Source organism: Dermacentor albipictus, chromosome 3 (assembly GCF_038994185.2).
Source record: "Dermacentor albipictus isolate Rhodes 1998 colony chromosome 3, USDA_Dalb.pri_finalv2, whole genome shotgun sequence".
NCBI lineage: Eukaryota > Metazoa > Arthropoda > Arachnida > Ixodida > Ixodidae > Dermacentor > Dermacentor albipictus.
The window spans coordinates 19615880-19641550 of NC_091823.1; the positions used below are offsets into that span (position 1 = coordinate 19615880).

The 25671-nt window shown below is 50.3% G+C and overlaps 1 protein-coding gene across 2 annotated transcripts in view; it reads left to right on the plus strand.

Moving 5' to 3' along the window:
* Positions 1–25671, plus strand: part of LOC139057817 (dehydrodolichyl diphosphate synthase complex subunit nus1-like) — a 39519-nt gene that overhangs the window by 6317 nt on the left and 7531 nt on the right. The window contains exons 2-4 of one of the 2 annotated variants that reach the window (XM_070536573.1): positions 135–488; positions 12226–12333; positions 13221–13412. In XM_070536573.1, coding sequence (XP_070392674.1) covers positions 140–488; positions 12226–12333; positions 13221–13412 — 649 coding nt within the window. In that variant the 5' untranslated portion in view covers positions 135–139. Of the gene's footprint in view, positions 1–94; positions 489–12225; positions 12334–13220; positions 13413–25671 lie in introns of both variants that reach the window. The other variant, XM_070536572.1, reaches the window with a different exon arrangement.

Here is a 25671-nt window from a genome sequence, read left to right on the forward strand (position 1 = left end):
TCTTGCTTTTTATTATTTTATTACATCAAGAACTGCCGGACTATTCTTTACTAAAGTTTCTTCTTCTTCTTCTTCTTGCTTTTATTACAACCAGCATCTCCCTGCCTGCTCTCTTCGTCGTCGGACACACGCAGGAAGCATGGGAGACTACGTACCCGGCCGGCCCCTTCGTAACCTGGCAATGGCCGTGGCCGGTGTGTTTGGCTACGCGCTGTTGCTGCTGATCCAGTACTGCGTGCTGGCGCACATGACCGCCAAGAGCTGGCTGCGCAAATGGCGCCACCGGATTGAGCACCCGGCAATCAATTCGGCCACGGGCTACGCCGCCGTGGTGGTCATCAAGGAGCGGACGCACAAGCTCGCCGACAAGCCCCGGAACGTGGGCCTGCTCTTTCTCGAAGAGCAGATCGGACTCGAGGCTGTGGCCAAGGTCATCCTCTGGTGCCTGGCGCTGGGAGTCGAGTCGGCGTCCGCCTACGATATGAACGGTGCGATACACTATTTTCAACTAGGTGTAAACAGTGTGTGATGGTAGTTACCGTTATGACAGCTTAAAGGGACACTAAAGGGAAACAGTAAATCAGTTTAGACTAATAAAGCATTGTTTGAGAACCCTGCAGGCAGTCATTTCAAAAAGATAGTTTGAATATTAGATGAGAAAATGAAGGTCCAAATATCAGTATTTGAATTTCGCGCCGAAGGAAGGAAGGAAATCAACTTTATTCAGGTCCTGCAGGCCACGAGAGCTTTGGGCTCTCATGGAGTGGGCGTCTCCCACGACGGAACCGGGAGGTTGAGTTTCCTGGCGGCGTCGTGGACCTGCTGGACGGCCCAGAGTTGGAGAGCGAGTTCTTCACTCCGGATTGCCTCTTCAAACTTGCGCTTGTCCTGGTCGTAGTTTACGTGAGCTTGCGAGCACGGCCAGAGTAAATGATGTACGTTAAGGGATGTATTGCAATTGGTGCAATGAGACTTGTCGTAGAGCTCAGGCATGTAATGGTGTAATCTGTTTTGAGTGGGGTATGTGTCTGTCTGTAGCATTCTGAGTGAGCTCGAGTGAGCGTGCGGTGTGGCGTCCTATACTGTCTGCGTTGTAGGTAGTAGTGTTTAGTGATTTCATTGTATGTAGTGGGCGCGTCCTTATTCTCCGAGTGGTTGGGTGAAGCTGCGCGGTCTGTAAGCGCGCGCGCAGCCTCGTGTGCCGCCTCGTTAAGGTTGGGGACGTCGCCGATCTTTGGTCCTAAGTGTGCCGGGAACCAGTATATGAAGTGGTTCTTAATCTCTTTCTTTGAAACAATCCTGAGAGCCTGTGCGCAGACCGTGCCCTTTTGGAACGCTCTGATAGCGGCTATTGAGTCGCTGTAGATATGAGAAAGATTGTCGTCGGTGAGCGCAACAGCGATCGCAACCTGTTCGGCCTGCTCAGGCTTCCTTGCAATTACCGTGGCTGCATATCTTGTGGATCCACGGCCGTCCACAACCGCCACTGCGAAAGCTTTGTTTCCCGTGTATGCCGCCGCGTCCACAAAAGCTGAGCGTTCACGGTTCGCCAAGGCTTGGTTAAGAAGGAATTGTCCTCTCGCTTGTCGTCTGCCCCTGTTGTTTTCGGGGTGTACGTTTCTGGGTATAGGGCGGACCATGATCTTGGCGCTGATGTCCCGTGGGAGGTCCGCAAAGTCTTTTTCTATGTCTCCTTGCGCAAAGCCTAGCTTCTCTAGGATCGTGCGCCCCGGAGGCGTCGTCGAAAGCCTAGCAAGCTGGGCGCGCTGCTGGGCTTCGGCAATTTCTTCCAGGGTGTTGTGCATGCCCAGGTGCCCCAGCTTCTCGTTGCTGGTGCTGGTTGGAATGCCGAGGGCTTGCTTGGTGACCTTTCTGATTTGGGCATTCAGTCTATCTCTTTCAGATCGTGTCCAATTGAGCATTGCCGCAACGTATGCGAAGTGAAAGGTGACGAACGCGTGTATTAGTTTGATGAGATTATGTTCCCTGAGGCCCCTGTGTCTATTGCCAATTCTTCTGATCAGCCCAATAGCGTTGTTGGTTTTGGTGATGAGCTTTTGAACCGTAGAGGCATTGACGTCTTTAGTCTCTACGATCATACCCAGGACTCTGATTTTATCGACGCACGGTATGGCGTGTCCCGAAGTGGTTCGTACGGTAATTTCTTGATTGTAATCGAAGTCTGACGAGTATGGCCTGCGGCCCTTCTGCGTGGGTCTGCGTACGAGCAGCTCCGACTTGGTAGGCGAGCATCTGAGTCCTGTGGGAATTAGAAATTCTTCTATGGCGTTCACTGCTTCTTGCAAGATGTCCTGCACCATGCCCGGGGTTCCTTTGGACACCCACATGGTGATGTCATCTGCGTATATGGTATGCTCGAGCCCGTGGATCTGCCCTAGTTTCTCAGCAAGTCCCGCCATGGCAAGGTTGAAAAGCATAGGGGAGATGACCGAGCCTTGGGGAGTGCCCCTGCTCCCCAGCGAGAGAGTCTCCGTGGAGAGGTCGGCAAATCGGAGCGTAGCCGTCCTGTTATCCAAGAATGACTTGACGTACGAGTGGAACCTAGCTCCGAGGTTGAGTTTAGAAATGGTGTCCACAATGTATTGGTGAGAGAGGTTGTCGAACGCTTTCTCTAGATCCAACCCAAGAATGGCCTTGGCGTTTCTAATGGGGTAATCAATGATTTGGTGCTTGATTAAAATCATGGTGTCTTGAGTTGATAGACCGGGTCTAAATCCGATGAGGCTGTGTGGTAATAGTCCCTTGGTTTCGAGGAATCTGGAGATTCTGTTCTGAATGGCGTGTTCCGCCGCCTTACCCACGCACGACGTGAGTGATATGGGTCTGAGGTTCTCGACGCCCGAGGGCTTGTTGGGCTTTGGAATGAGAACCGTGGTGGCGTTCTTCCATTCCGGTGGGACCCTGCCGGAAGCCCAGACCTGATTGATTTGATCCGCCAGGAACCGGACGGAGTCTTCGTCCAAGTTACGAAGGGCCTTGTTACTAACACCGTCCGGACCTGGGGCCGATGTGCCATTCAAGTTTTGAAGGACGGTCCTGATTTCTTCCAGGGTGAAAGGTTCATCGAGGTCGGGGTTGTCAGCTCCCGTGTACGGGGAACCGGATGCCTCGGCCTCGTTTTCGTGGCTGCTCGAGAGTGGCATGTATCTTTCGGCAAGTCTTGCCATAAATTCCTGCTCGCTGTAGTTTTTGAGTTCACGTTTCGCTATCTTGTCAGCCGCCTTGGTCTGGGAGCTCCTGGTTTGACCTTTGTTAAGAAGGTGTTTGAGTAGGTTCCAAGTTTTTCCATATGTCACGCTGCCATCGGCCCTTGCACATACTTCGTCCCATTGTTGGTTGGAGAGTACTACACAGTGGTGCTCAATGTCCTTGTTCAGTAATGCGATCTTTTTCCTAAGTCTTCTATTGAGTCTCTGGGTACGCCATCTCTGCAGTATGGATCTTTTCGCTTCCAGCATGTGAGCGAGCTTAGCGTCCATCCCGATTGTCTGGACATCGGTTTCTATTTCCTTGGTCGCATTGCGGGCGTCCTCCTTTAGTTCTTGCGTCCACTGTTCTAGTGTAGCGGGCTTGTCGGTACGTTCCTTTCTTATCTGTCTAAACGCATCCCAATCCGTGTATCTCCACTTTCGTAGTGGTTTCAAGGCGATTGCTATTGACGTTTCCACAATGTAATGGTCGCTGCCGAGGTCGTCGCCGGTATTATGCCAGGTGGCCCCCTCGGTGTTGAGAACGAATGTGAGGTCTGGGGTGGTGTCCCTCGAGACCGAGTTGCCCATCCTGGTAGGGTAGAGCGCGGACGTGATAAGGTTGAGGCCCATCTCTTCCGCATCGGTGGCAAGATTTCTGCCTTTGGCGCTGGTGACGCCGTTGCCCCATTCTACGTTTGGGGCGTTGAAATCTCCGGCAATAATCAGTGGGTTGTCCCCGGCTTTGTCCCTGGCCTTCTTCAACAGTCTTCTGAAACTTTGCGTTCTGTGGTTCGGGCTGCTGTACATGTTCAGTGCTAGTATGCTGTTAGCCTTCTTGCCTTTGGGAAATACTTCGATGAACAAGTGCTCGCATTTGCTGTCCGGATTACTTCTGTCAATTTCGGCCCACGCGAGCCTGTTACTGACAAACGTCGCTACGCCACTGCAGGCTTTTGTTGGTGGAACGGCAATTGTTTCATATCCCGGAAGTGTTGGTGTGTCGGTGTTGGTCTCTTGAATGAGTATGATGTCCGGCTTGTCTGTAGTGTGTCTGATGTGCTGTTGCAAGACCGATTTCTTGTTGCGGAACCCGCGACAATTCCATTGCCAGATTAGAAGCTTGCCTTGATTGTTCGGTTGCGCTTGGTGCCTTTCGGCTGGTTCTCGCTTATTTGCCTTCTCCATTTTTACTTTCTACTATGGTTGCGGACTTTACCGCCATTTTGGGTGTGACGACATCGCTTGTTGCAGTGTTCCTTCTGACCATGGGGGAGGCAGGGGAGTTGACCGGTGCCGTGGAGTGAGTAAAGACGGTCCTTTCGAGGCCCTCGATCCTGGCACCGAAGCCCTTCTCCATCACTTCTACCCTGCTCGTTAGGCCATCGACCGCCTCTACTAGTCTGTCGTGCCCCTTCTTTAGTGACTCGACATCGAATTGTAGTTGACCTAGGGTACTAAGGATCTTGTCCAATTTACCGTCTATGTCCTTGGCAGGCGTGTCGCATTCCGTGGTCTTGACCTTGCGTTTTTTAGTGGCTGGTGTGCTCGCGGGTGGGCTTTGACTAGTCGTTTCTGATTCCGCTACGCTGAAGGGATTCGGACTGGGTGAAGTGTCCATGTGCATGTCCTGTGTCGGTGCAGTTGGTGAGCTAATTTGCGTTTTAAGCAATCTATTCTCGTTAGCCAGTTCTGTCATTGTGCGTCTGAGTTGAGCGTTTTCGTGCTCGAGTGCTTTGATTCTCTCTAAGATGTCTTTGTGAACGCGCCGAAACCCCAGCGCCGCTACGTCAGTGTGACGTCAGGGTTTCCAAAGTATGTTTTCGCATTTCGGCCGCGTTGGCTGAATAATGGTTCCTGAAACTTGCCATGTTTAATGCTTGGTTCCTTTAGAACACAATGTAGTCAATCTGTACCGCTATATATAATTAGTAGGCCCTAGAAAATGCCATCAAAATCCAAGACGTCACAGCCCCCAGATAGCGGGAACTCAAGTAGGCGTCGCCACCCGTATATCGTTCTTGCGCTTTTTCTGGCTTACCAAACGTCTGATCGTTGTAAGAGTGGTGTTTTTGGTGTTGTAGAACGGTAATTTACTGACGCAGGAGAAATAATTTTTCACTTTAGTGTCCCTTTAAGCTAGTTCCAGAAGAGCTCGTTCACGGGCCAGTTCTTATCTAATGATGATGATAGTGATGCGCCTTTAAAACATGGCACGTACCCATAATGGTGGATAGACCAAGAATCGGGTAGTTGCACGCTCACTTAATCGCTTCCAACAAAGAACGTAAAAAACGTGTAAGTTCTAATAAAACAGTATTGTGTAATTGAGTAGTGAAACTAGATGAATGTACGCTACATCCGTTAAATTGATACGTTATATACATTTCGTCAATTTGTCCCTATGAGAAGGTTTTAGTATACTCAGAACCCCGAACCTATTTTATAGGCTATAGTATCGTTCGCTGTCAGCATTAACCAGACAAATCACTTCGCCAACTAAGAACGGCCAACCATTGCACCACGACTGCTCTTCGCCTTTTGATGGTAAAATTGCTACAAGAATAAAAAAGGAAGCCCTTTTTGGAGTAATATTGACGAGTGTTTGAGCTCCACGAATCAGGTGTGGTGTGCGCCCTGCTGTTCAATATAGCGGTTCAAGGCGCTACAGATGAAACGAAGGAGCATTGTGGGAGCCCATTGTCCTGCATTCTACTTTGCGCCAGATTCTTCAAAAGGTGTTCCAAAGATCGCATCCTTAGGGACATTTTTTGCACTTGCGCACATATTCCTCGATTACTTCTCCAAGCACTACCTCTGCGCGCACTTTATCAGTCAGACGAGAAGCTGTAGCCTCGCTTGTGACGAAATTCTGCAGCTTATCGATGCTCAGCTCCGGAGCCTGTGCGCACACATATTAATAAACTGACACCACTGGCTTGAGCAACGTATAAGCCAAGACTGGGATTTTGTACAAGGCCTTTCGAGTGCAAGGCCTTCTCGCGAATTTGCGGAACACCTGCCAGAAAGATGATGTGTAGCGGGATTCGCACAGTATACACCAGAAAGCAGCACTGCGCCCGTTATTCGGCGCTCTATTCTGAACAAATGTGGGCAAAGAAATGCTTCGTGCCACTTGTCATTGCTGCAGCTGTTGACTCGTTACCACTGTGCAAGTGCGCGAAAACGTAAGATGATTCAGCGTTTCCAAGACTGCATGTGTACGGTCGAAGGCAACACCGTTCCACGTACATACTGACTAGAACGTTATTCGACGTGCTATGCACCGTACTTTGAAACGAAAACGAACTGCAAGCTAGCAGACGCTCTTACATATGAGATATATCAACGAAACTTCTCCATTTTGTGTGTTCTTGATTGAGTTGTCCTGTTTTCGCTTTTTTTCGCTCTGCTAATACTTTGTCTTGACAGCAGCGAACGAAAAAAAATACGATACTGTGGTCTCCTGTGAAAAATTAATTAGCTGCGTTTCTGAGCTACGACTGTTTTATTCTCTTTCTTTTGTTATATGCGAGCTAGGTCTGTTTGAAAAGTAACGTGGCTGATGTCACAAATGATTTATTTCTGTGAGAAACAGCAAACTACGTTGTGTCCCTCTCAGTGTAACACAATTTTCCATCCTTCTCTTTCTGTTCCCTCTATCCCGTCCCCCAAAGTAGGGTAGCCAACCAGATGCATTTCTGGATAACATCCCGGCCTTCTCTCTTTATTTCCTCTTCCTCCTCTTTCATCCTTCTCTTCCAAGCCTGTTTGCACTACTTGAAGGATTCTTCTGGAATGTTCCGTAGCTCCGTCGTTACGACCCTCTTGATGACTTTCATGCCTTCAAAATGGATTTCTTTGACAATTAAAAGGAATAAAAAAGTCACAGGGGGCGTGCAAGTCCAGGGGAATAGGGAGGTCGTTCTAGGACGACGATGTTTCTCGTTCCCAAAAAAATACCGGATGCTGACGACGTTGCATCTTGGTGCTTTGAATTGATGCAGCAGTCACGATTTGTCTCACCAGAACGCCAGTCTCTTCTCGCGTACAGAGCGAAGTAAACACTGCAAAATATATTTGGGAGCTTGCTGAGTTATCGTCTGTCCATATATGGCAAGAACTCACTGTGGACGTTGCCTTCAATTTCGAAAAACGCGAACAGCATGACTTGCACTTTTGACTTGGACTGCCTTGCTTTCATCGTCCTCGGTGGCAATGGAGACTTCCAATGACTGCTCTAAAACTTGTATTCTGGGTTTGTACTCAAAAACCCACGTCTCATCACAGGCAATGACTCAACAAAGCAAATCTGGGTCAGTACGAAGGCGTGCGATGATATCCAGACACTTGTGTATACGAAGTTCCTTTTGATTAGAATTCCGCAACTGTGGCATCATCTTCGCACAAATTTCTCGCATGGCCAAATCTTGAGAGATAATTCTCCAAACAATGTGCTTTCGCATTTTCAACTGGCGATAATTCGAATAGTCAACCGCAAATTAGCACACAACACCTGCCTTACACGGTCGACGTTACCGTCATCCTTGGTTGTTGAAGGCCTCCTGCTTCTTGAATCATATTCCACTTCCTCGCGTCCCTCTTTCTCTTTGTACCTCTTGTGCCACGAAAACACACCTGTGCATGACGTGGTGTCATCTCCGCTCACTTGCCGAAGCAGCGCTTCTGGCGTGAGCGCTGCTACAAGGTAAAGAGAAAAAGGTAGCCTGAAGAATTCCTCTTTACCTACTGTGTGCGTGTGTGTGTGTGTGTGTGTGTGTGTGTGTGTGTGTGTGTGTGTGTGTGTGTGTGTGTGTGTGTGTGTGTGTGTGTGTGTGTGTGTGTGTGTGTGTGTGTGTGTGTGTGTGCGCGTGCGTGCGTGCGTGCGTGCGTGCGTTCATTTTGTTCATTTCATGGTGCTCACTGTAGCCCCCCCCCCTCACTTCTCTTTCTTTCCTTTTCTTTTCTCTCCTTTGTTTATACCTCTTGTGATCTATATTTAATCTGCAGTAGCATCATTAAAATTGACCTTACCAGCGCGCAGGTATTTTTTTGTACCAGTTGATGTGTACGGTTTCCTTGCGCAATGGCGTATCTATAGGTCGTCTGGCACCCGGGGCCAATAGGTCTTCTGTCGCATCCCCGCTCCCCCCACCCGGGTGTAGTCAGGAAGGCGAGGATATCGAAAATTTTCGGCGAGATGAGGGGGGGGGGGGGGCACATCTGCCCATTGCCCTTGTATCCGAGACCTTGTTGTCTGAAATTAAGAACTTAATGAATGAATGAATGAATGAATGATGTTTCAACACCACCACAGCCGCCTTGGATACCGCGCATGTCCCCCGGGGCCTCCCCTTTCACTTTCGTTCTCAGAGATCGCGAATGTAGCAGTATACGCGCCGTTTCATTTTCTGCACCAAACAACACAGGGTTCTGCATTGATAACTTGGGATAAACGCATTTGCACATCTGCTGTCAGACTGTAAGGCTTGGTAGACGATACAGATGCAGCACCGTGGAAAATATGGCTCACAAGAAACAAAAATGTTTCAATAAAGTTTTAATTAGCAATTTTCGTTGCAATATTGCATTTGCGAAATTGAAGCGCGGCACTCATATGTTGACCAGCAACTTCACAAAAAGCGTCGTAGGTATACAACGGCGTGCATTGTTTTGGCTGTGGGCAGCCGTGAATCCCAACGAAAATTAAATAGCGCGTTAGTGACGCATGATTTCCCCACCCTATTATAAAACGCCACCTGCTTCACTGCCGCGCGGGCGCTATTATAAAACGCCACCTGCTTCACTGCTGCGTGGGCGCCAATGCTATGACAATTTCGAGCTCTCTTCATGTTGATCCATAAAGCCTCTCTTTTTATTCGCTCCTATTTGCTCCTATTTTATTTGCTCCCCCCCCCCCCTGTCCTTGCTATACAAATTTTGCATACACACGTTGTGTGCACCGTGGGTATACTTTGCAGTGCGAATAACATAACGTGGCAGTGAGTGTTCAAGAGGCTATTGGCCTAGGCTGCAGCTTTCTGGCGTGACGCAGCGGCCGTGGCGTGACGCAACGGGGCAGCCTGCGGCTATTCAGAAGAAAATTCAGTTTTGTTCGGCATATTAATGCATCTCACTTTGACGCGGAGGGTTTCTGCGGTTTTGTGACGTCGCGTGACAGGCAGGTGAAGTGGGTTTAGCCCAGAAACTCATGACCAATAGCCGAGGGCAAATGGCGAATAGGCGTCGAATCAGAAATAACTATTTTTCTTTTGTTCGGGCAAATCATGCATAATCAGTGTGTACACATCATATCAGATGGGGAGCTATCGCGGTTTTGGTGACGTCGCCTGACAGACAGGTGAAGTGGGGGTAGTCCAAGAAAGTTTTTGGCCAATCGCTTAAGGCTGATTGCAGAACTGGAATAGAAAAGTTTGGAATAGTATTACGTTATAGCGCCCCACGTCCCAATTCTCTTCCGAGAAGATAAAGAGAGTGGACGTTTTGCCTTTCGCTATAATTGAGAGCAGAAGCCGTAAAACGTGAACCTATGCCAATATGTTTTTATTTCAGTCTCCTCAGACTTACGTAACTGCCGACGCAAACATCGGCCGGTGACTGGGCAGCGTTGTTTGAACAGCCCAATCAAACGCTCTCCGCGGTGGTTACTTTCCTCTGAATGCAAATAGCATTGCCCGCCTTGCCACGTTTTTCTTATCAGATCGGCTGACAAGAGGCGAGGAGCGCACAGAAGTGGAGAGGGTTTCAGCGGGTCTGACATAGCGCAGTGAAAGTAGCGTAACCGGAGGAGGAGAAGAGCGCTGCCGGCGTCTGCGATTGGTACGCCTCCCCTCGCTTAGCTTGCAGTGGCAGGCCGAAAAAATTGGAGGACGCTTAAGCTTCGCCTTCAAGAGTGGAACGCGATAGCGTTCCCGTCGACCCGCCAATGGGTGTAAGACAATGGGCTACAGGGCAGCCATCACTTACGAGGCGCCCCGCATCAGACGCGGTGAGCGTCGAGCCATATGGTCGAGCAACGCGGCGTTCGGCGCAGCAATGAAACGTGCGCCTGAGCAAGCGGAGCGAACCAAAGAACTCGGTATCCCGGAGGGGGAAATGATGCACGCCAGCCAAACGCCGTGATCGGCACGGGCAGAGAGATAGAGAGATAGTGATCTAAAGAAAGGAAGGACGCTTGATTCTGCGGAGGGAGCGAGGCGAAGCGTTGTCAGGGGAGAGAGTCCGAACCGCGACAGCTCCAATGCGCGCGTGGCGCGCCATCTGTCGGGGCAGCGCCGTACATGGAGAGGAGGGGCTCTTCTGTGTTTGCCGCAAGATGGCTCTCCGTGTGCGGAAAGCGCAGAAGAAATGCAGCGAAACGCACTTCGCTACTCGTGTAATTGCGACTTCTGTAAGTTACATGTTCATAATTACCTATATACACCACAGTATAACTTTCCACGGCTCGTTTCGAAGGCAACACCGCATTCACTAGAGGCGCGTTTGTACCTTTTGGAAGCATCGAAATCGTGGCTGAGTGGTAGCGTCTCCGTCTCACACTCCGGAGACCCTGGTTCGATTCCCACCCAGACCATCTTGGAAGTTGCTTTTTATTTATGGAGTGCCTGCCGTGATTTATCGCTCACGGCCAACGCCGCAAAAACGCTGACGCCGACGCCGACACCGACACCGACGCCGACGACACCGGCTTTTCTGCGACACGAGCTCCTTAACGCTATCGCGTTAAAACAGCGCCAGGGTGCAACGGTAGGATAAATATGCCGCTACGAGAAATTCTTGGCGAAGAAGAGTAGGCAGTGTGATATCGCATACGTGCCGAAGGGGCTGGAAAAATTTATAGTGCCACGCGAAACTTTTTTATTATATATACGCAGAGGAATTGGTTCACCCCGGCAGCTCCGAGTAGCCAGTGCCAGGGCGATCGGCGAGCAGCCACCTTTTGTTCCTTTCGGAACGCAGCAGTTCATATATGATGGCGAAAAAGGCGTAGAATGAGAAATAATTATTTTTCTTTTATTCGGCTTAACCATGCATAATTAGCGTGTATACGCGACATATCATATGAGGATTTTTCACGAGTTTCGCGACGTCGCGTGACAGGCGAAGTGGGTGTGGCCTGGAAATTTTTCGATCATTCGTGGAGTCCTAGCGGCAGAAATGTAATAAAAGCAGATTGGAATAGTTTTACGTTATATCGCCCCAGAACTGTGTAAATGTTCGGAAGGTTACATCAAGAATGTAAAATACAGATCGCGTATGCGGTTTCTTCCAAGCTTCTCACAAATCCAGTGCATTCTTTAGTGGTTTACGGAAACTAATTGCATCCTACAGCGCAGCTACCATGAGCGCCTGTGTTCAGTTTTACTCTGCACACATTACATACACGAAAGTACCTGTTACAGATGTTCTACACCGCTCCTCTCAAACTTTGTTGATCAATGTATGTGACTGCATGTGTGTTAATTAAATAGTTTTTGTTGCTTATTATTTAATTTCATACTACTAGCTTTACTATGAGATTGTGTTCTCTGTAGTGTACATCGTGACAACTTTGTAACAGCCGAAACGGACAAAAGCATGAGGAAATAAACAGTAGTGTTACACAGCCTGCTTACATCCTGTGCATGGCAAAGTAAGCAATGAAATGAAATGAAAAATAGACTGCACGAATCAGAGGTTCGCGCGAGTGAACCGCTCAGTGAACTCAGCAAAGGCTCCTTTAGCAAACTGCATGCATGTAAAAAAAAAAAAGAATCGTGGCATTGATAAACATAAAGTCGCGCGCAGGAAGCACCTGACAGATAGATAGAGGGCAGAGGGAGTGAATAGTGGCTATAGCTTTTTGTTATGTGTTCATAAGACAGCTGAAGTGCTCGCAAAATCTACGTTGTAGTTATACTTCCAACTTGCATCTGTGAAACTTTAAATGTCAGACATTTAATATGATGCCGTCATCGTTCTCGCCAAAAACATATGCCGCACGTTCATGTTCCAGGAACCTTGCTGCACAAGTTGGACAGGCTCAAGGAAATCATGAAGAACACCCTCGTAGATGCCCGCTACAAGAAAAGCGCCGTCGAGTTCGTCGTGGCAAGACCTGAAGGTTTGAACGCCATCGTTGCCTCTTTGGTCCTTCCCCCCTCTGAGTATGGCGTCTACATTTTTACCAAGCAGTAAGGGTAGTCTTGAGATTGAATTTGACAATGCGTGCGTCAGACTTGCGCGAGGTGATTGGAACAGGACTCTGTTAATTGGCGCCGGTTCACGGAAGGCTTGTACGCAAGTCTCATTTTACCAGGGCTATACCCAATGCTGATTAAGTTACGGGCCGCGAAATCCAGTCAAAGAGAGAACGCGCACAGACTTGGTGCTTTCCCGCGAAGTGTGAATATGCGTTTTCATTGGTGGAATACGAGCACTGGAAGCGATCGCGGCAACGGTGCATGCGAAGCGCAGACATGATATTCGTACGTATTGTTTAGGGATGTTCAGGCTCTCCACTGGAAGAACGCGAGCAAAGAGGGCAGCTCGAAATATTCTCTCGCGAATAGTGCTGACACCGGCACGAAGCCTCGCAGAAGAATTTGTCGATCGGTTCCGAGCGTTCTTGTCACTGACTGATACCGTTTGCTAGGTATGGCTGTGTGTCTACCGCCAGTCTATATGTGTTTTGGAAACTATAACATTTTTTTTTCAATTCTCACATACATTAGCGGCGCTTATAAGACGGAGTATAAGTTATCTCTCATTATACGTCTAAGTGACACTTCGTAGTTTAATTTTAGTAAATCATGATGTCATAGCTGTATTGTTTTATTCGGTAATGTTGCCTTACATGCGAGCGCGCTTCGATCAGGAGAACGAGAAACATATAAGCACATAAGTGCTTGACAGTCCCCTGTTTCATCAACGTAAACTTGACTGGAGTGTTATTCAAGCCGTTGAAGTACGAGTAATCGTTGAAAGCGGAGGGCGCCACGATTGCTGCAGGCGAGGCGGACGACCACGAGCGCAGCGCAGGCGGCCAGGAACAGTTCACGGGCCTGCCCGTGTACGTGGTCACGCCGGTCGACGGCAAGGGCGGCCTCGTCGCGGCATTCCGGAAAATCTGCGACCACTATAAGCTCGGCACCCTCGACGACAAAGACGTCACGCCGGAGACGCTGGACAAATACATCAAGGGTAAGGCTGCCCTTCTTCCTCCCCCTTCATAAAATTTCTGTCTTCCTATATAGCACAGCATTCACCTGCAGCACCACCGCACGACAGTGCCCATGCACAGGGGCGCGCAGATCTTGCGCACGATGCAACGAATTGCCAACAGGACCTGATCTAACTAGTGCAGGCTCTGACTGTGAGCCACATTACGAACTCGGCACCGCATCTAAATTTCGGCAATGCGGAAGCGGAGGCTCTCCACCGGCTGATACGCAAGGCGTATAAGCAAGCGCTCGGACTTCCACCGGGAACGGCCACTCTTCGCCGCGAGGAGGCAGGGGTGTACAACAAGGCACGGGAAATCAGAGACCCGCTTGGTAAGCCATAGGGAAAGGCTACAACGCACGATAGCGGGACGCTGCGTCTCGAAGCGTCTTGGATGTTCCGTACGGAAGACCAGCGCACTGACAAAAATCCCCACACGAATACAAGAAATTCGTGCACGTCTCACCGATTCCCAGGAACATGCACCCGAGCTTCAACATCGGACGGCGACACGAGGAAGTATGAGAACCACTCCAATGTCTTGGTACGTGTAGACGTGGCCAGCACGGCAAGAAGCACCGCATTCGTCACCAGCGTAGTCGGCAATCACGGGACCGAAATAAATGCGTCGTCGGCTTCCAGAGCGAGCGCTGCGGAGCCAGAGGGACTAGCGACGGCGTCTATCACGACGAGGCAGCACTGGCAGTGCGTCATATTGTCAAGAATGGCGAGCTGCGAAACAAGATTGCCGCACAGTTACGACAGGGCGACACGACGCGCACCTCTCCCTTTCCGTCGCTGCAGCTGGGAGGCGTTCAAAGAAGCGGCCTTTGCGCTGGAATCCGCCGCCTTCCACCCGCCCCATCGACATTGTGACGGAACTAGTTCGGTGTGTGTGAACAATGATTCCGGAGTTCCCCAACGCGGAGCTGATTTGACACGCATGGACAAGCTGCCGTGGGGACCAACGTTTATAGATACTTTTTTAGTTCCGTATCTCTCCGCCTCGCCCATAGAGAAAGAGCGGCCTGTTGCGATTCTCGCCACCGTGGCGCTGCGGTTACGGGTTGCGCTAGGAGAGTGAGCGTCGTCTGCTAGCAGGCAGCGTTCCGCTGCGGCATCTCAGGTTCTCACCAATTCTGGCCGTCTACTGCAGAAGAAATAACTGTTCTCGGGAAGATGCTCGGCATTTTTTGCGACTATTCCAGTTCGCGATTTATTTGAAACGGGCCGTATTGTGCGAGGAGTAATGTGCACGCCCAGGTATTTTGAGCGATGGCGGAAATATCAAGAATAACAGCGTTTTAAATGAACATTCGCGCATCAGTGGCTGTCAAGCGTGCACACGAATTCGCTACCCATGCCAATCGCGCGAATCTATTGCAGCACGTATAATATTTCCTCACAGCCGTGCGGAACAACTCTTTTCTTTATGATACGCGCAGAGATCCACGTAGCTGAACTTATGCGCCTCAAGAGCTGGCTGCCCGTTTCAGCGACTGCGCAACTCGCAACCATCGAGTGCTAATTTGTAGCAGTCCTTGTGGAACAATGTGCTTCCAACTTTCACCCCCGCTCTGCTGGTGGCAACATCACTGCAAGAGCAGCCTAGGCAAAATTGTTTGTTGTGTACAATCTGCAGCAGGGCTTCTAGATCTTGCAGAGAACGAATCTCTACATCAAAAGACAACTGTCGGAGCAGCCTCCCGTTTGCGTGGACAACATAGGTGATATCGTCCCGCACAACGACGCTCTTCAGGATTGTGTACGCCCCCGCTTTCATTCCGGCCACGTAAAAAACAATCTGCCGACGCTGCCCTGGTTCTTCTTCGAGTACTGCTGTTGTCCAGTTGGCTGGGAGCCGAACTGTCGCACTATTCTCGACAATCTGAGCAAAATCGGTGCACTGCAGGGGAACAGGCGCCTCTTGGTTAGTCAGCTGCTCTCGTCGCTCCGTGGGCAAGTGTGCTTTGTTTGTGGTCACATCGTGCGTAGATGCTGCAGCTCTCTTTGTCGAAGACCGTCGCCGAGTCTGCTTTCTCGACAAGTAACTGGGAAGGTTGGGAAAGTTAACGGGGACTGCACCTTCCTTCAATGCCCAGTACGCCCGGTCGATCTCGACGACTTCACCGTTGATAATATGCTTAAACGTCTTCGAAATGTCCGCTTCGTCAAAATGAAGGTCACAAACCTTGCACGTTTTGCTCAGCTCTTTGTCCGCGCGGGGAATAGCTCTTTTCCATTTGCTGAGAAGTTCCGGATCCGATGGCGGTGCAAAAAAGTGACGCTTCTGAGGGTTGCCCTCTCTCTCTATGTACCGGGATACTCGGTTATGTATGGCATGTTCGGCCGTCTTGCCTACGCACGAGGTGAGCGATATTGGCCGCATGTTCTCCGCCGCAAGTGGTTTACCGGGTTTCGGTATAAGTTTCGGCTTCAGACCGGGCCTCTCCACACAGGACGTAATGTTGCTACTCAAAAAGCATATAATTGACGGCATGACCAGAGACACCAGGGGCATACTGGCCCTGGACCTAACGAAAGCGTTCGACACGGTCAAACACAGATTTCTAATGGAAACGATCTCGATGATGGGGCTCGGCCGGAAATTCCACTCTTACATAGGCTCCTTCCTCAGAGACAGGAAAGCCACGATCAAAATTGGACAGGCCACGTCCGATTGGTACACGCTGGGCGCGAGGGGCACCCCACAAGGGGCGGTGCTCTCCCCACTATTATTCAATCTGGCAATGAAAGGGCTCTCTGACCGGCTGACGAGAGTGCCCAACGTCAATCACGCCCTGTACGCAGACGACATTACGGTGTGGTGCCCGGGAGGGTCCGACGCAGAAGTCGAGCAGGCTCTTCAAGAGGCGCTGGACACAACGGAAGAGTACCTGAAGGAAACGGGACTCCGTCTGTCACCCAACAAATCGGAACTGTTGCTGTACAGGCCCTCAAAACAAGGCATGAGGAATTTGACGCCGATCGATCAAATACCGATCAAATTACATACGAATGCCGGCCAGCCGATTCCCAGAGTGGACACTATACGAATCCTGGGGCTGCTAATTGAGGCGAAAGGTGGTAACACACAAACTGTCATGAAACTAACGTCCAAAACGGAGAACATGCTCCGGCTGATCCTCAGGGTGACGAACCGCAGAGGAGGGCTCAGCGAGAGCAGTCTCATCAGACTTTACCACGCCTTCCTCATGAGTCACGTCAATTATGTAGCCTCGGCGCTAAAATGGACCAAGAGAGACGCGGCCAAAATAGAGACACTGATGCGCAAGAGCGTCAAAAGGGTGCTAGGTCTCCCGATCACTACAAGCACGGAGCAGCTCGATCGGTTAGGGGTCCACAATTCACTATCAGAAATCATCGAAGCGCAGACCAAGGCACAGGTCGTGCGGCTGTCGACCACCAGGGCCGGCAGGCGCATCCTAGAAGAAGCAGGGATAAATGCCGAGGCAGAGTGCAACGCACACAAGATTGCGCTCAGCGCGGCGGTAAGGGGAACTTTCAAGGTAGAACCGCTTCCGAGAAACGTCCACCCGCAATTCAACGAGGGGCGCCGAAAGGCGAGGGCCCGAGCACTGCTGAAATCGACCGCCAACTGCCCGGGCCTGGCGGCATTTGTAGACGCGGCCCAGTATGGGCGCAGCGACCGGTACGCGGCCGTCTCGGTACGCTGGGATGGCACAATAATTAACGCAGCATCGGTCAAGGGGGTAACGTCCGAAGTGGCCGAACAGGTGGCAATAGCCATGGCAATGAGAGACCCCGAACGTCCTCACGTCTACACAGATTCGCGATCGGCGGCAAGAGCATTCGCCTCGGGCTCGATATCCCGGGAAGCGGCGGCCGTCCTCGGCAGCGAGGGAGCCGCGGGTCAGCACCTCGTCAAATGGTTTCCAGCCCACATGGGGGCCGACGTGCACCCCGAATTTCCCAACGCCAACGAGCTGGCGCACGGACGCGCGCGAGGACTCACGCACCGCGGCGATCGTGGCGAGCGAGGTGGCGGGGAGGGAGGGGAGCACCGAGACCCGCTGCTCACCTTCAACGAAGTAACAACACACTATCAGCTGTCGAGGAGGACCTTCCCACTCCCCCACGCTAAACTCACGAGACCACAGTCATCGATATTCAGAATGCTTCAGACAGGGTCGTTCCCCTCGAGAGGCAGACTGAGCCGTTATTCACCAGAAGTAGAGCCGCAGTGTCCGGATTGTGGCGAATCTTACTGCTCGCTAGCGCACATGCTTTGGCAATGCTCCGCGTTAAGCGGCACCGTGTTCACTAAAGAAGAAGACTGGCTGGACGCCCTGCAAAGCGACGACCACCAGACCCAGCTCCGGGCCGTCCAGAGGGCTCACGAAAGGGCGGAGGCTCACGGGCTTCCCGTCCCAACGTGGGTGCGGCCCGCGACCCCTGCCGCCCACTAAACCAAGAGTGGGTGGGGAGGGGTTCCTCAGGACACATTAAAGTTATTTCCTCCTCCTCTGAGGGTTGCTTTTGTACCCGCTCGTACAGCCAGGTGCGTAGCAGGTCGGCATTGCGCTAAGCCCGGCACATCAGAGAAAACACAGCGTATCAACAGAGTTACGAAATGCTTCCGTCCGCGGCCGCACTGTTCGATAGCCCCACAAACCGAGCGCACTGCAAGGTCAAGGTTCTCGCACAGGGGTGAAGACAAACGCAGGCGAAAAGAATCGTGCACAGAAAACACGCAACTGTGCCGCAACTTTTAGTTCAGCCGACCGGCACACGCCGGCACCGCGCAACCCGCGACCGCAGCGCCCTCACAGCGCCTAGGAAGAAATCACGCCCGCCTGGGAAGGCGCAGTTCCGGAACTAAAAAAGTATCTATAAACGTTGGTGGGGACGACGTATTTTGGTGCGTCTCACGCTTCGGCGTGGAACGGAACAACGAGCGACCCTCGATCGGCACCGATAGTTCCCGGAACGGCACCCCGCCAACGCCGTCGTCGGGCATCAGAGCGCGGTTGCCTTTGTGTACGTAAACTGATCTGCAGAGCAGCGGCGAGTTGGTGATGAGTAAACGAACAGTCGCCGCGTCGTATGGCCGGCGGATCGAGTGTATAAAAACTGTGGTTGTGCGAATGCTGAGGACACTTCTCTTGAGCAGTCATGTTAGACTGAGTCACTTCTCTCATGCAGTCATGTTGGACTGATACTCTTTTTCTCAAGCAGTCATGTTAGACTGATTTAATTTCTGTAAATAAACCCTTTTTCCTCGTTCTCGATGAGAAGCAGTTCTTCACTTCATCAACGATCTCAGCGTAAATAAGTTGGACGACGGCATGGGCCAGCTACCTTCGAATTCATGCCGCACTCCAATCTTTGCAAAGGACCACGAGCGATGGGATTGAGCCCCCAATCCTGACAACTGGTGGCAGCGGTGGGATGGACTTTGCGACATGGTGCTGTATCTGCGGTGAGTGCTTGGTTTTTGCTTTGACTCTCTAGGCTTCATTTTGTGGTTGTTCTGTTTAGAACAGTAGGGAAGCTAGATCGTTGTGTGTTAGCTAGGTTGTGTTTTCCTAGCTAGATTTAGAGAGCAGAATCAAGGCAGTAAAGCAGCAGTCATGGAGTTAAGGACACTGCTGAGAGACGAGTTGTTGATTGTTGGTGAGGAACTGGACCTAGATGTACGCAAGGAAATGCTCAAATCAGAATTATTGGAGCTAATTTCCGAAAAGGCCAGTGAGGAAGAAATTGAAATGGGGTTTGAACTTCTGAAAAAGAGAGAAGAACGAGAGAGAAAAGAACAAGAGAGAGAGGAACGCGATAAAGATCGCGAGTTAAGAAAAATGAAACTTGAACTTGAAAACAGACGTTTGGAGTTGTCTCAAGGAAGTGAAGGCGCTCTGGGTCGATCAAGTGAGGCAGAATCGTACCGCATGGACAGGCTATTAAAGCCATTTGAGGTCGGGACCGACATAGGCTTGTTCCTAAGCAATTTTGAAAGGACTTGCGAGAAGATGAACTTCGGCCCGAGTACATGGCCACAGCGGTTACTGTCTATGTTGCCGTGTGAGGCGGCGGAAGTAATCGCCAGATTGAGTGTGCAGGATGCATATGATTATGCAAAAGTTAAGGCTAGTCTCCTGAAGAAATACCGCCTTTCAGCCGAAGCTTTTCGGCAAAGGTTTAGGAGCACAGGCAAGAAAGATAGCGAGGGCTATCCGGAGTTTGCATATAGCTTAAAGGCCAACCTAGTCGAGTGGCTTAAAAGCGCGGAAGCGTACGACAGCAGAGACATGATCATTGAATGCATGTGTCTAGAGCAGTTTTACAAAACCATCCCCCAAGCTGTGAAACTGTGGGTGCAAGACAGAGGTAATGTAAACACTGTGGAAAGGGCGGCTGAATTAGCCGAAGAGTACACAACCCGTAGAAAGTTGAACGCCGAGGAGGGAAACTGGGACGGTCGAAATGGACCGCGGAAACCATTTCCGTTCAATAAGGGTGCGCAAACTAGACGATCCGAGCCTGTAGACATGGCGGAAAAGCCCGCAGAAAAGAGCGAGGAGAAACTTAACGGAGAAACCGCACAAAAAGAACAGAAAAGAAAATTCGAATCTGTTAGACCAATTCGCTGTTACAAATGCCACAAACTGGGACATATAGCTGTAAACTGCGAGAAGTCTAGCGTAGTTTTTTCCTACGTGGAGGAAAAAGATGAGAATATGGAACTTTTAAGTCCATATCTCCACGACCTGCAAGTTAACGGAAAACCATGCCGAGTGCTAAGAGACAGTGCCGCCACGCTGGACATTGTCCATCCGTCTTACGTGATGGTAGATGACTTCACCGGAGAAGTAGCATGGATAAAACAGGTTGTAGAAGAACACAGCGTGTGTCTGCCCATGGCCAAAGTCAAAATCAGTGGACCATTCGGGGAGCTAGAGACTGAGGCTGCAGTTTCCAAATTTTTGTCACTGCAGTATCCCTACATCTTTTCGAATCGTTCGAATCAGTTACTGCGTGACAGAGGGCTCAAACTGGGAGAGGGCATAGTACAGGCATTGACCCGAGGCCAAGCTCGTAAGATCGCGGCGCTTTCGGCTGAAAATGCTCAAGCTCCTCCAGCGGAAGCAGAAAAGGGAATAACTTCAATACCCGAATCCGAGCTAGGCCCGAGGGACAAAAGAACAGTTGAGGAGAGCCTGCCAGCTGACCAGCTCAATGAGAGCGTAGCACTAGAGTGTCAGAGTTCTAGCCTGCAGGAAGAGCAAGCAGACGCGCTCACAAGCGAGACAGGGTCGTTATTATCACCGGCCTCAAAGAACTTTGATCAACTCTTACGCGTGGATAGAGAGTCACTGGCAGCTGAGCAAAAGAATGATGAGAGCTTAGCTAAATTACGTGACACAGCTAAAGAAGGCATTGCTAGGCGCAACGTAACGATACATGAGAGAGGAGGATTGTTGTATCGGCATTACAGAGATCGAAAGGGTAGGATTTTAGATCAGTTAGTCATACCTACTAAGTATAGGGAGGTCCTTTTGAGTCTTTGTCATGGAAATGGGTGGTCCGGCCACCTAGGCATAAACAAATCAAAGGAAAGATTGCTTATGGAATACTACTGGCCTGGCTGTTTCAAAGATGTAGAAAACTTTGTAAGATCATGCGACGCCTGCCAGCGTTCTGGTAAACCAGGAGAGACATGGAAAGCTCCACTGAAGGTAGTCCCCTTAATAACAGAGCCTTTCAGACGGCTTGTAATAGACACGGTAGGGCCTCTTCCAAAAACAAAATCAGGCTACAGGTACTTGTTTACCATGCTGTGTCCGGCTACGAAGTTTCCAGAAGCAATCCCTTTGAAAGAGCTCAGCTCCACCGAAGTAGTAGACGCGCTTTTGACAGTGTTTGCACGAGTTGGGTTTCCAGCCGAAATTCAGGCAGATCAAGGGTCAGTATTCACGAGCGCACTGACTTCCACATTCTTGCAAAAGTGCGGGGTAAAGTTAATACACAGTTCTGTCTATCACCCTCAGTCAAACAGTGTAGAGAGGTGGCATTCGGTGCTTAAGCGAGTTTTGCGTGCGCTCTGTTACGAGCACAAGGAGGACAGGGAGAACTGTCTTCCGGCAGCTTTGTTTGCTTTGCGAACGGTTCCACATGAGGCGACAGGGTTCTCACCAGCAGAACTAGTGTATGGGAGGACACTTCGGTCTCCACTGAGAATGTTAAGAGAGATGGGGTACGAAAGAGGGGAGAGTCCAACCGCGGTTGAATACGTGCTAAAGAAACTGGAACGGCTAAGCGCAACCCAAGAACTAGTCGGAAAGAACATCGCAGTAGCTCAAAAGAACGCCAAAGTCTATTACGACAAGAATGCGAGGCTTCGTACGTTTAAAGTCGACTTAACGATGAAAGCGGAAAAGTGTAGGTTTGGTTGTTCGCAGGTTACTTATCTGGGCCATGTTGTCGGTCAGGACATGAGACGGCCGGCTGAGCTGAAAATAGCGACGATTGGAGATTTTTCTCAGCCGCGCACGAAAACGGACCTTCGTTCATTTTTGGGACTTGTGGGGTACTATCAACGGTACATTCCGAATTACTCGCAATTGGCAAGTCCATTAACAGACGCCCTCCGAAAGGGAGCACCGAGTAACGTACACTGGGATAAGGACAAAGAGAACGCTTTCCAAAGTTTGAAAACGCTATTGGTTTCTCGCCCTGTGCTTCGCGCGCCAGACTACACAAAGGAATTCATAGTTCAATGCGACGCAAGCGACAGAGGTATGGGCGTGGTACTTAGTCAGGTCGGCGATGATAACGAGGAGCATCCTATCCTCTATGCCAGCCGTAAACTAAATGTAAGGGAGGAAGCCTACAGCACTTCAGAGAAGGAATGCGCTTGTTTGGTTTGGGCCGCCCAGAAGTTGTCGTGTTACTTGTACGGAGCGAAGTTCATCTTCGAGACCGACCACTGTCCCCTGACGTGGCTCAATCAAATGTCACACAAAAACGGCCGCTTGCTCCGATGGAGCCTCACTCTCCAAGAGTACAACTTCTCCGTTAGATATAAGAAGGGAAAGTTGCATAGCAATGCGGATGGTTTGAGCAGGCTAATTTGAATTCTGCGTTTGAGGGTCCCGCCTAAATTTTTGGGTTACTAGTGTTAGCTTTTCTTTAGGCGAAGAAAATCCCCTCTCATTCAGCAGAATTCCCTCCATTAATTGCTGAATTTGTCAGCAGGAATTTGCTTCAGAAATTGGCATAGTGAAATGTAGCATTCTTTTTGTTTCTGCACTTATGTTGTTGTTGTTTTTTTGAAGCCTAGCGAGTCTAAAGTGAGAGCCAATGCACGTCATCTCGGCGCAGAGCCGTGTTGTGGGGTTCATTTTGCAGTTGCCTGTCCTTGTTGGATGTTTTGGGGCGGTGACATCAATGCACAAGTGGTCGCTGCGAGCCAAGACATCAATCCCCCCCCCTGACCAGCAGCCGTTCTCTTCCTGCCTAGCGGTTGTCAGCGCTAGACAGTCGAGACTTTCCGGGCCATGGAGGCGCTGTCAAGAATGGCGAGCTGCGAAACAAGATTGCCACACAGTTACGACAGGGCGACACGACGCGCACCTCTCCCTCTCCGTCGCTGCAGCTGGGAGGCGTTCAAAGAAGCGGCCTTTGCGCTGGAATCCGCCGCCTTCCACCCGCCCCATCGACATTGTGACGGAACTAGTTCGGTGTGTGTGAACAATGATTCCGGAGTTCCCCAACGCGGAGCTGATTTGACACGCATGGACAAGCTGCCGTGGGGACGACGTATTTTGGTGCGTCTCACGCTTCGGCATGGAACGGAACAACGAGCGACCCTCGATCGGCACCGATAGTTCCCGGAACGGCACCCCGCCAACGCCATCGTCGGGCATCAGAGCGCGGTTGCCTTTGTGTACGTAAACTGATCTGCAGAGCAGCGGCGAGTTGGTGATGAGTAAACGAACAGTCGCCGCGTCGTATGACCGGCGGATCGAGTGTATAAAAACTGTGGTTGTGCGAATGCTGAGGACACTTCTCTTGAGCAGTCATGTTAGACTGAGTCACTTCTCTCATGCAGTCATGTTGGACTGATACTCTTTTTCTCAAGCAGTCATGTTAGACTGATTTAATTTCTGTAAATAAACCCTTTTTCCTCGTTCTCGATGAGAAGCAGTTCTTCACTTCATCAACGATCTCAGCGTAAATAAGTTGGACGACGGCATGGGCCAGCTACCTTCGAATTCATGCCGCACTCCAATCTTTGCAAAGGACCACGAGCAGGGGCGTAGCCAGGGGGGGGGGGGGCTTATGGGGCTTCAGCCCCCCCCGAAATTTTTTTGTGCTGTCCATGCACCGCCGACCGAAGCGACCCCCGGTGCTGGAAATCACTCTGAATTTTGTCTAGAGTGTCTTTTTGACGGTCGAAAAGACATTTAACCGCGAAGATAGCGAACTCGGGCTGGATTTCGTGGAAAAGCCCATACACCGGCAGTCACATAACGCCAAGCAGTTTCATCCGAGCACAAAGTTTCAAGGGCGCTTTGATGGTGAGCGGGCTCGCCGCGGCATCTCACTGAGGCCACGGAATCTATGGAGCGCATGGATATCAATTGCGAAACTTTATGGGTATCAATCTCATAAGCTCTTGATGTGAAACGCGCATTGACATTTCCAAAGTTGTGCTTTAAATTTTCAATTGCGGAACTTTGTGGGTTTAATGTTCTTATAAACATTTGACGCCAAAGGTCCATTGACTTTTCTAAAGTCTTACATCGGAACATACAACGAGACAAGCCAAATCAACACACTAGCAGACGAGTTGACAAAGCACGCAGCGAGGTCCAATGAGACGATGTGTTGGGGTGGTTCATTTGTGCCGTCATGTCACACAAAAAAATATCAACACTTTTTTAACCTACGCCAGAACATCCATGTCAAGACACTAAAGCCAGCCAAAGTAACTACGTTCCTCTTTATTTTTTCTACTTTGACTTTTTCTCGCCGAGGACACATTGAGCCTCTTCAACTTTCTCTTTGTTCTCGCTACCCTACCCGCGGGTCCAGAGCGAGCCAGAGCGCATATGTTTTTCTCGTATGGCCCCGACCACCGCGCGGTGCACTTCGGTGGGCGTTCGGTTTGCTCTGGCCGAGTGGATTTTCACCTGACAGAGTTTTGGAAGCTTCCTCGCTAGCAGACGAGAAAAAAAAAAACAATGGTCGCTCGCCGCCATCACTGTGGGGACTCGGAAGGATTGCACCGCGTTCCTTGACCTGAACCTTTCCGGAAAGTCTCATTTCGCAGGTGTAGGATATACTGAGCAGTATGCGTATGGTTCTCAGTGGGCCAATCATCTCATGTTTTCTTTGGTATTAATTTCGTAGCCCCATTAGGTGCCCGATGTAGGCATTCGATTGTGGCCAACATACTTTCCTATGCGTTTTTTTTTCATTTCGGTGCCTCCGCCCCACAGAAAAAAAATACATTGTTGTGGCGCAGCGAATTGTCGCATGGTGAAAGTTCGATTTTGATACTTCTTTTGCGGAAAGTAATGGGCAATGGGACGCTTCAGTTGCCGGATACGTTTATTGTATTATTGCGAAAGCAACTATAAGGACACTCCAGGCGCATTCCTGCCGTCGCCGTCACCCTCATGTTACGTGTAAAGTCCAAGGGTGATAAAATCGTTACCACGCGCTGCATGCTGTATGTGTGAGTGAAAGCGTAGGAGGGGAGGTGGAATGGGTGAGCCGACGATGGTGGCTCAGTCTTGCGTGCGTAAAGGAGAAAAGCGGGGAGCAAGCGCGCCGCCTTCCGTCGCGCGCAATACATCCGGGGGAGTGGATGGAATGGGGGCGGAATCTAGGATTCTGTGAATATATGATTGTGCAACATGTTTATTTGCCTTGCTTGACGCATTACATACAGTTACTTCTTCTTACATACATAGACTCATTGGAGACTTATACGTATACTTAAATATCTTGTTGCGAGGTTTTGTGTATACATGCAGTGAACTTTGTTTCCAGTGGCATTTTTTTGTCCTTTATCAAGCCGTATTTTCGCATTTGTATATCCCATTGTATCTTTGCATTTCTAATGTATGAGGGCGAGTCAAATGAAAGTGCGCCTACCCTAACCGCGCAATTATGGTTCGGTTCATTATCTGCGAGGCATGCGCATAAGGAGAACGGCATGTCTCATTTACAAAAGTGACACGCAGGT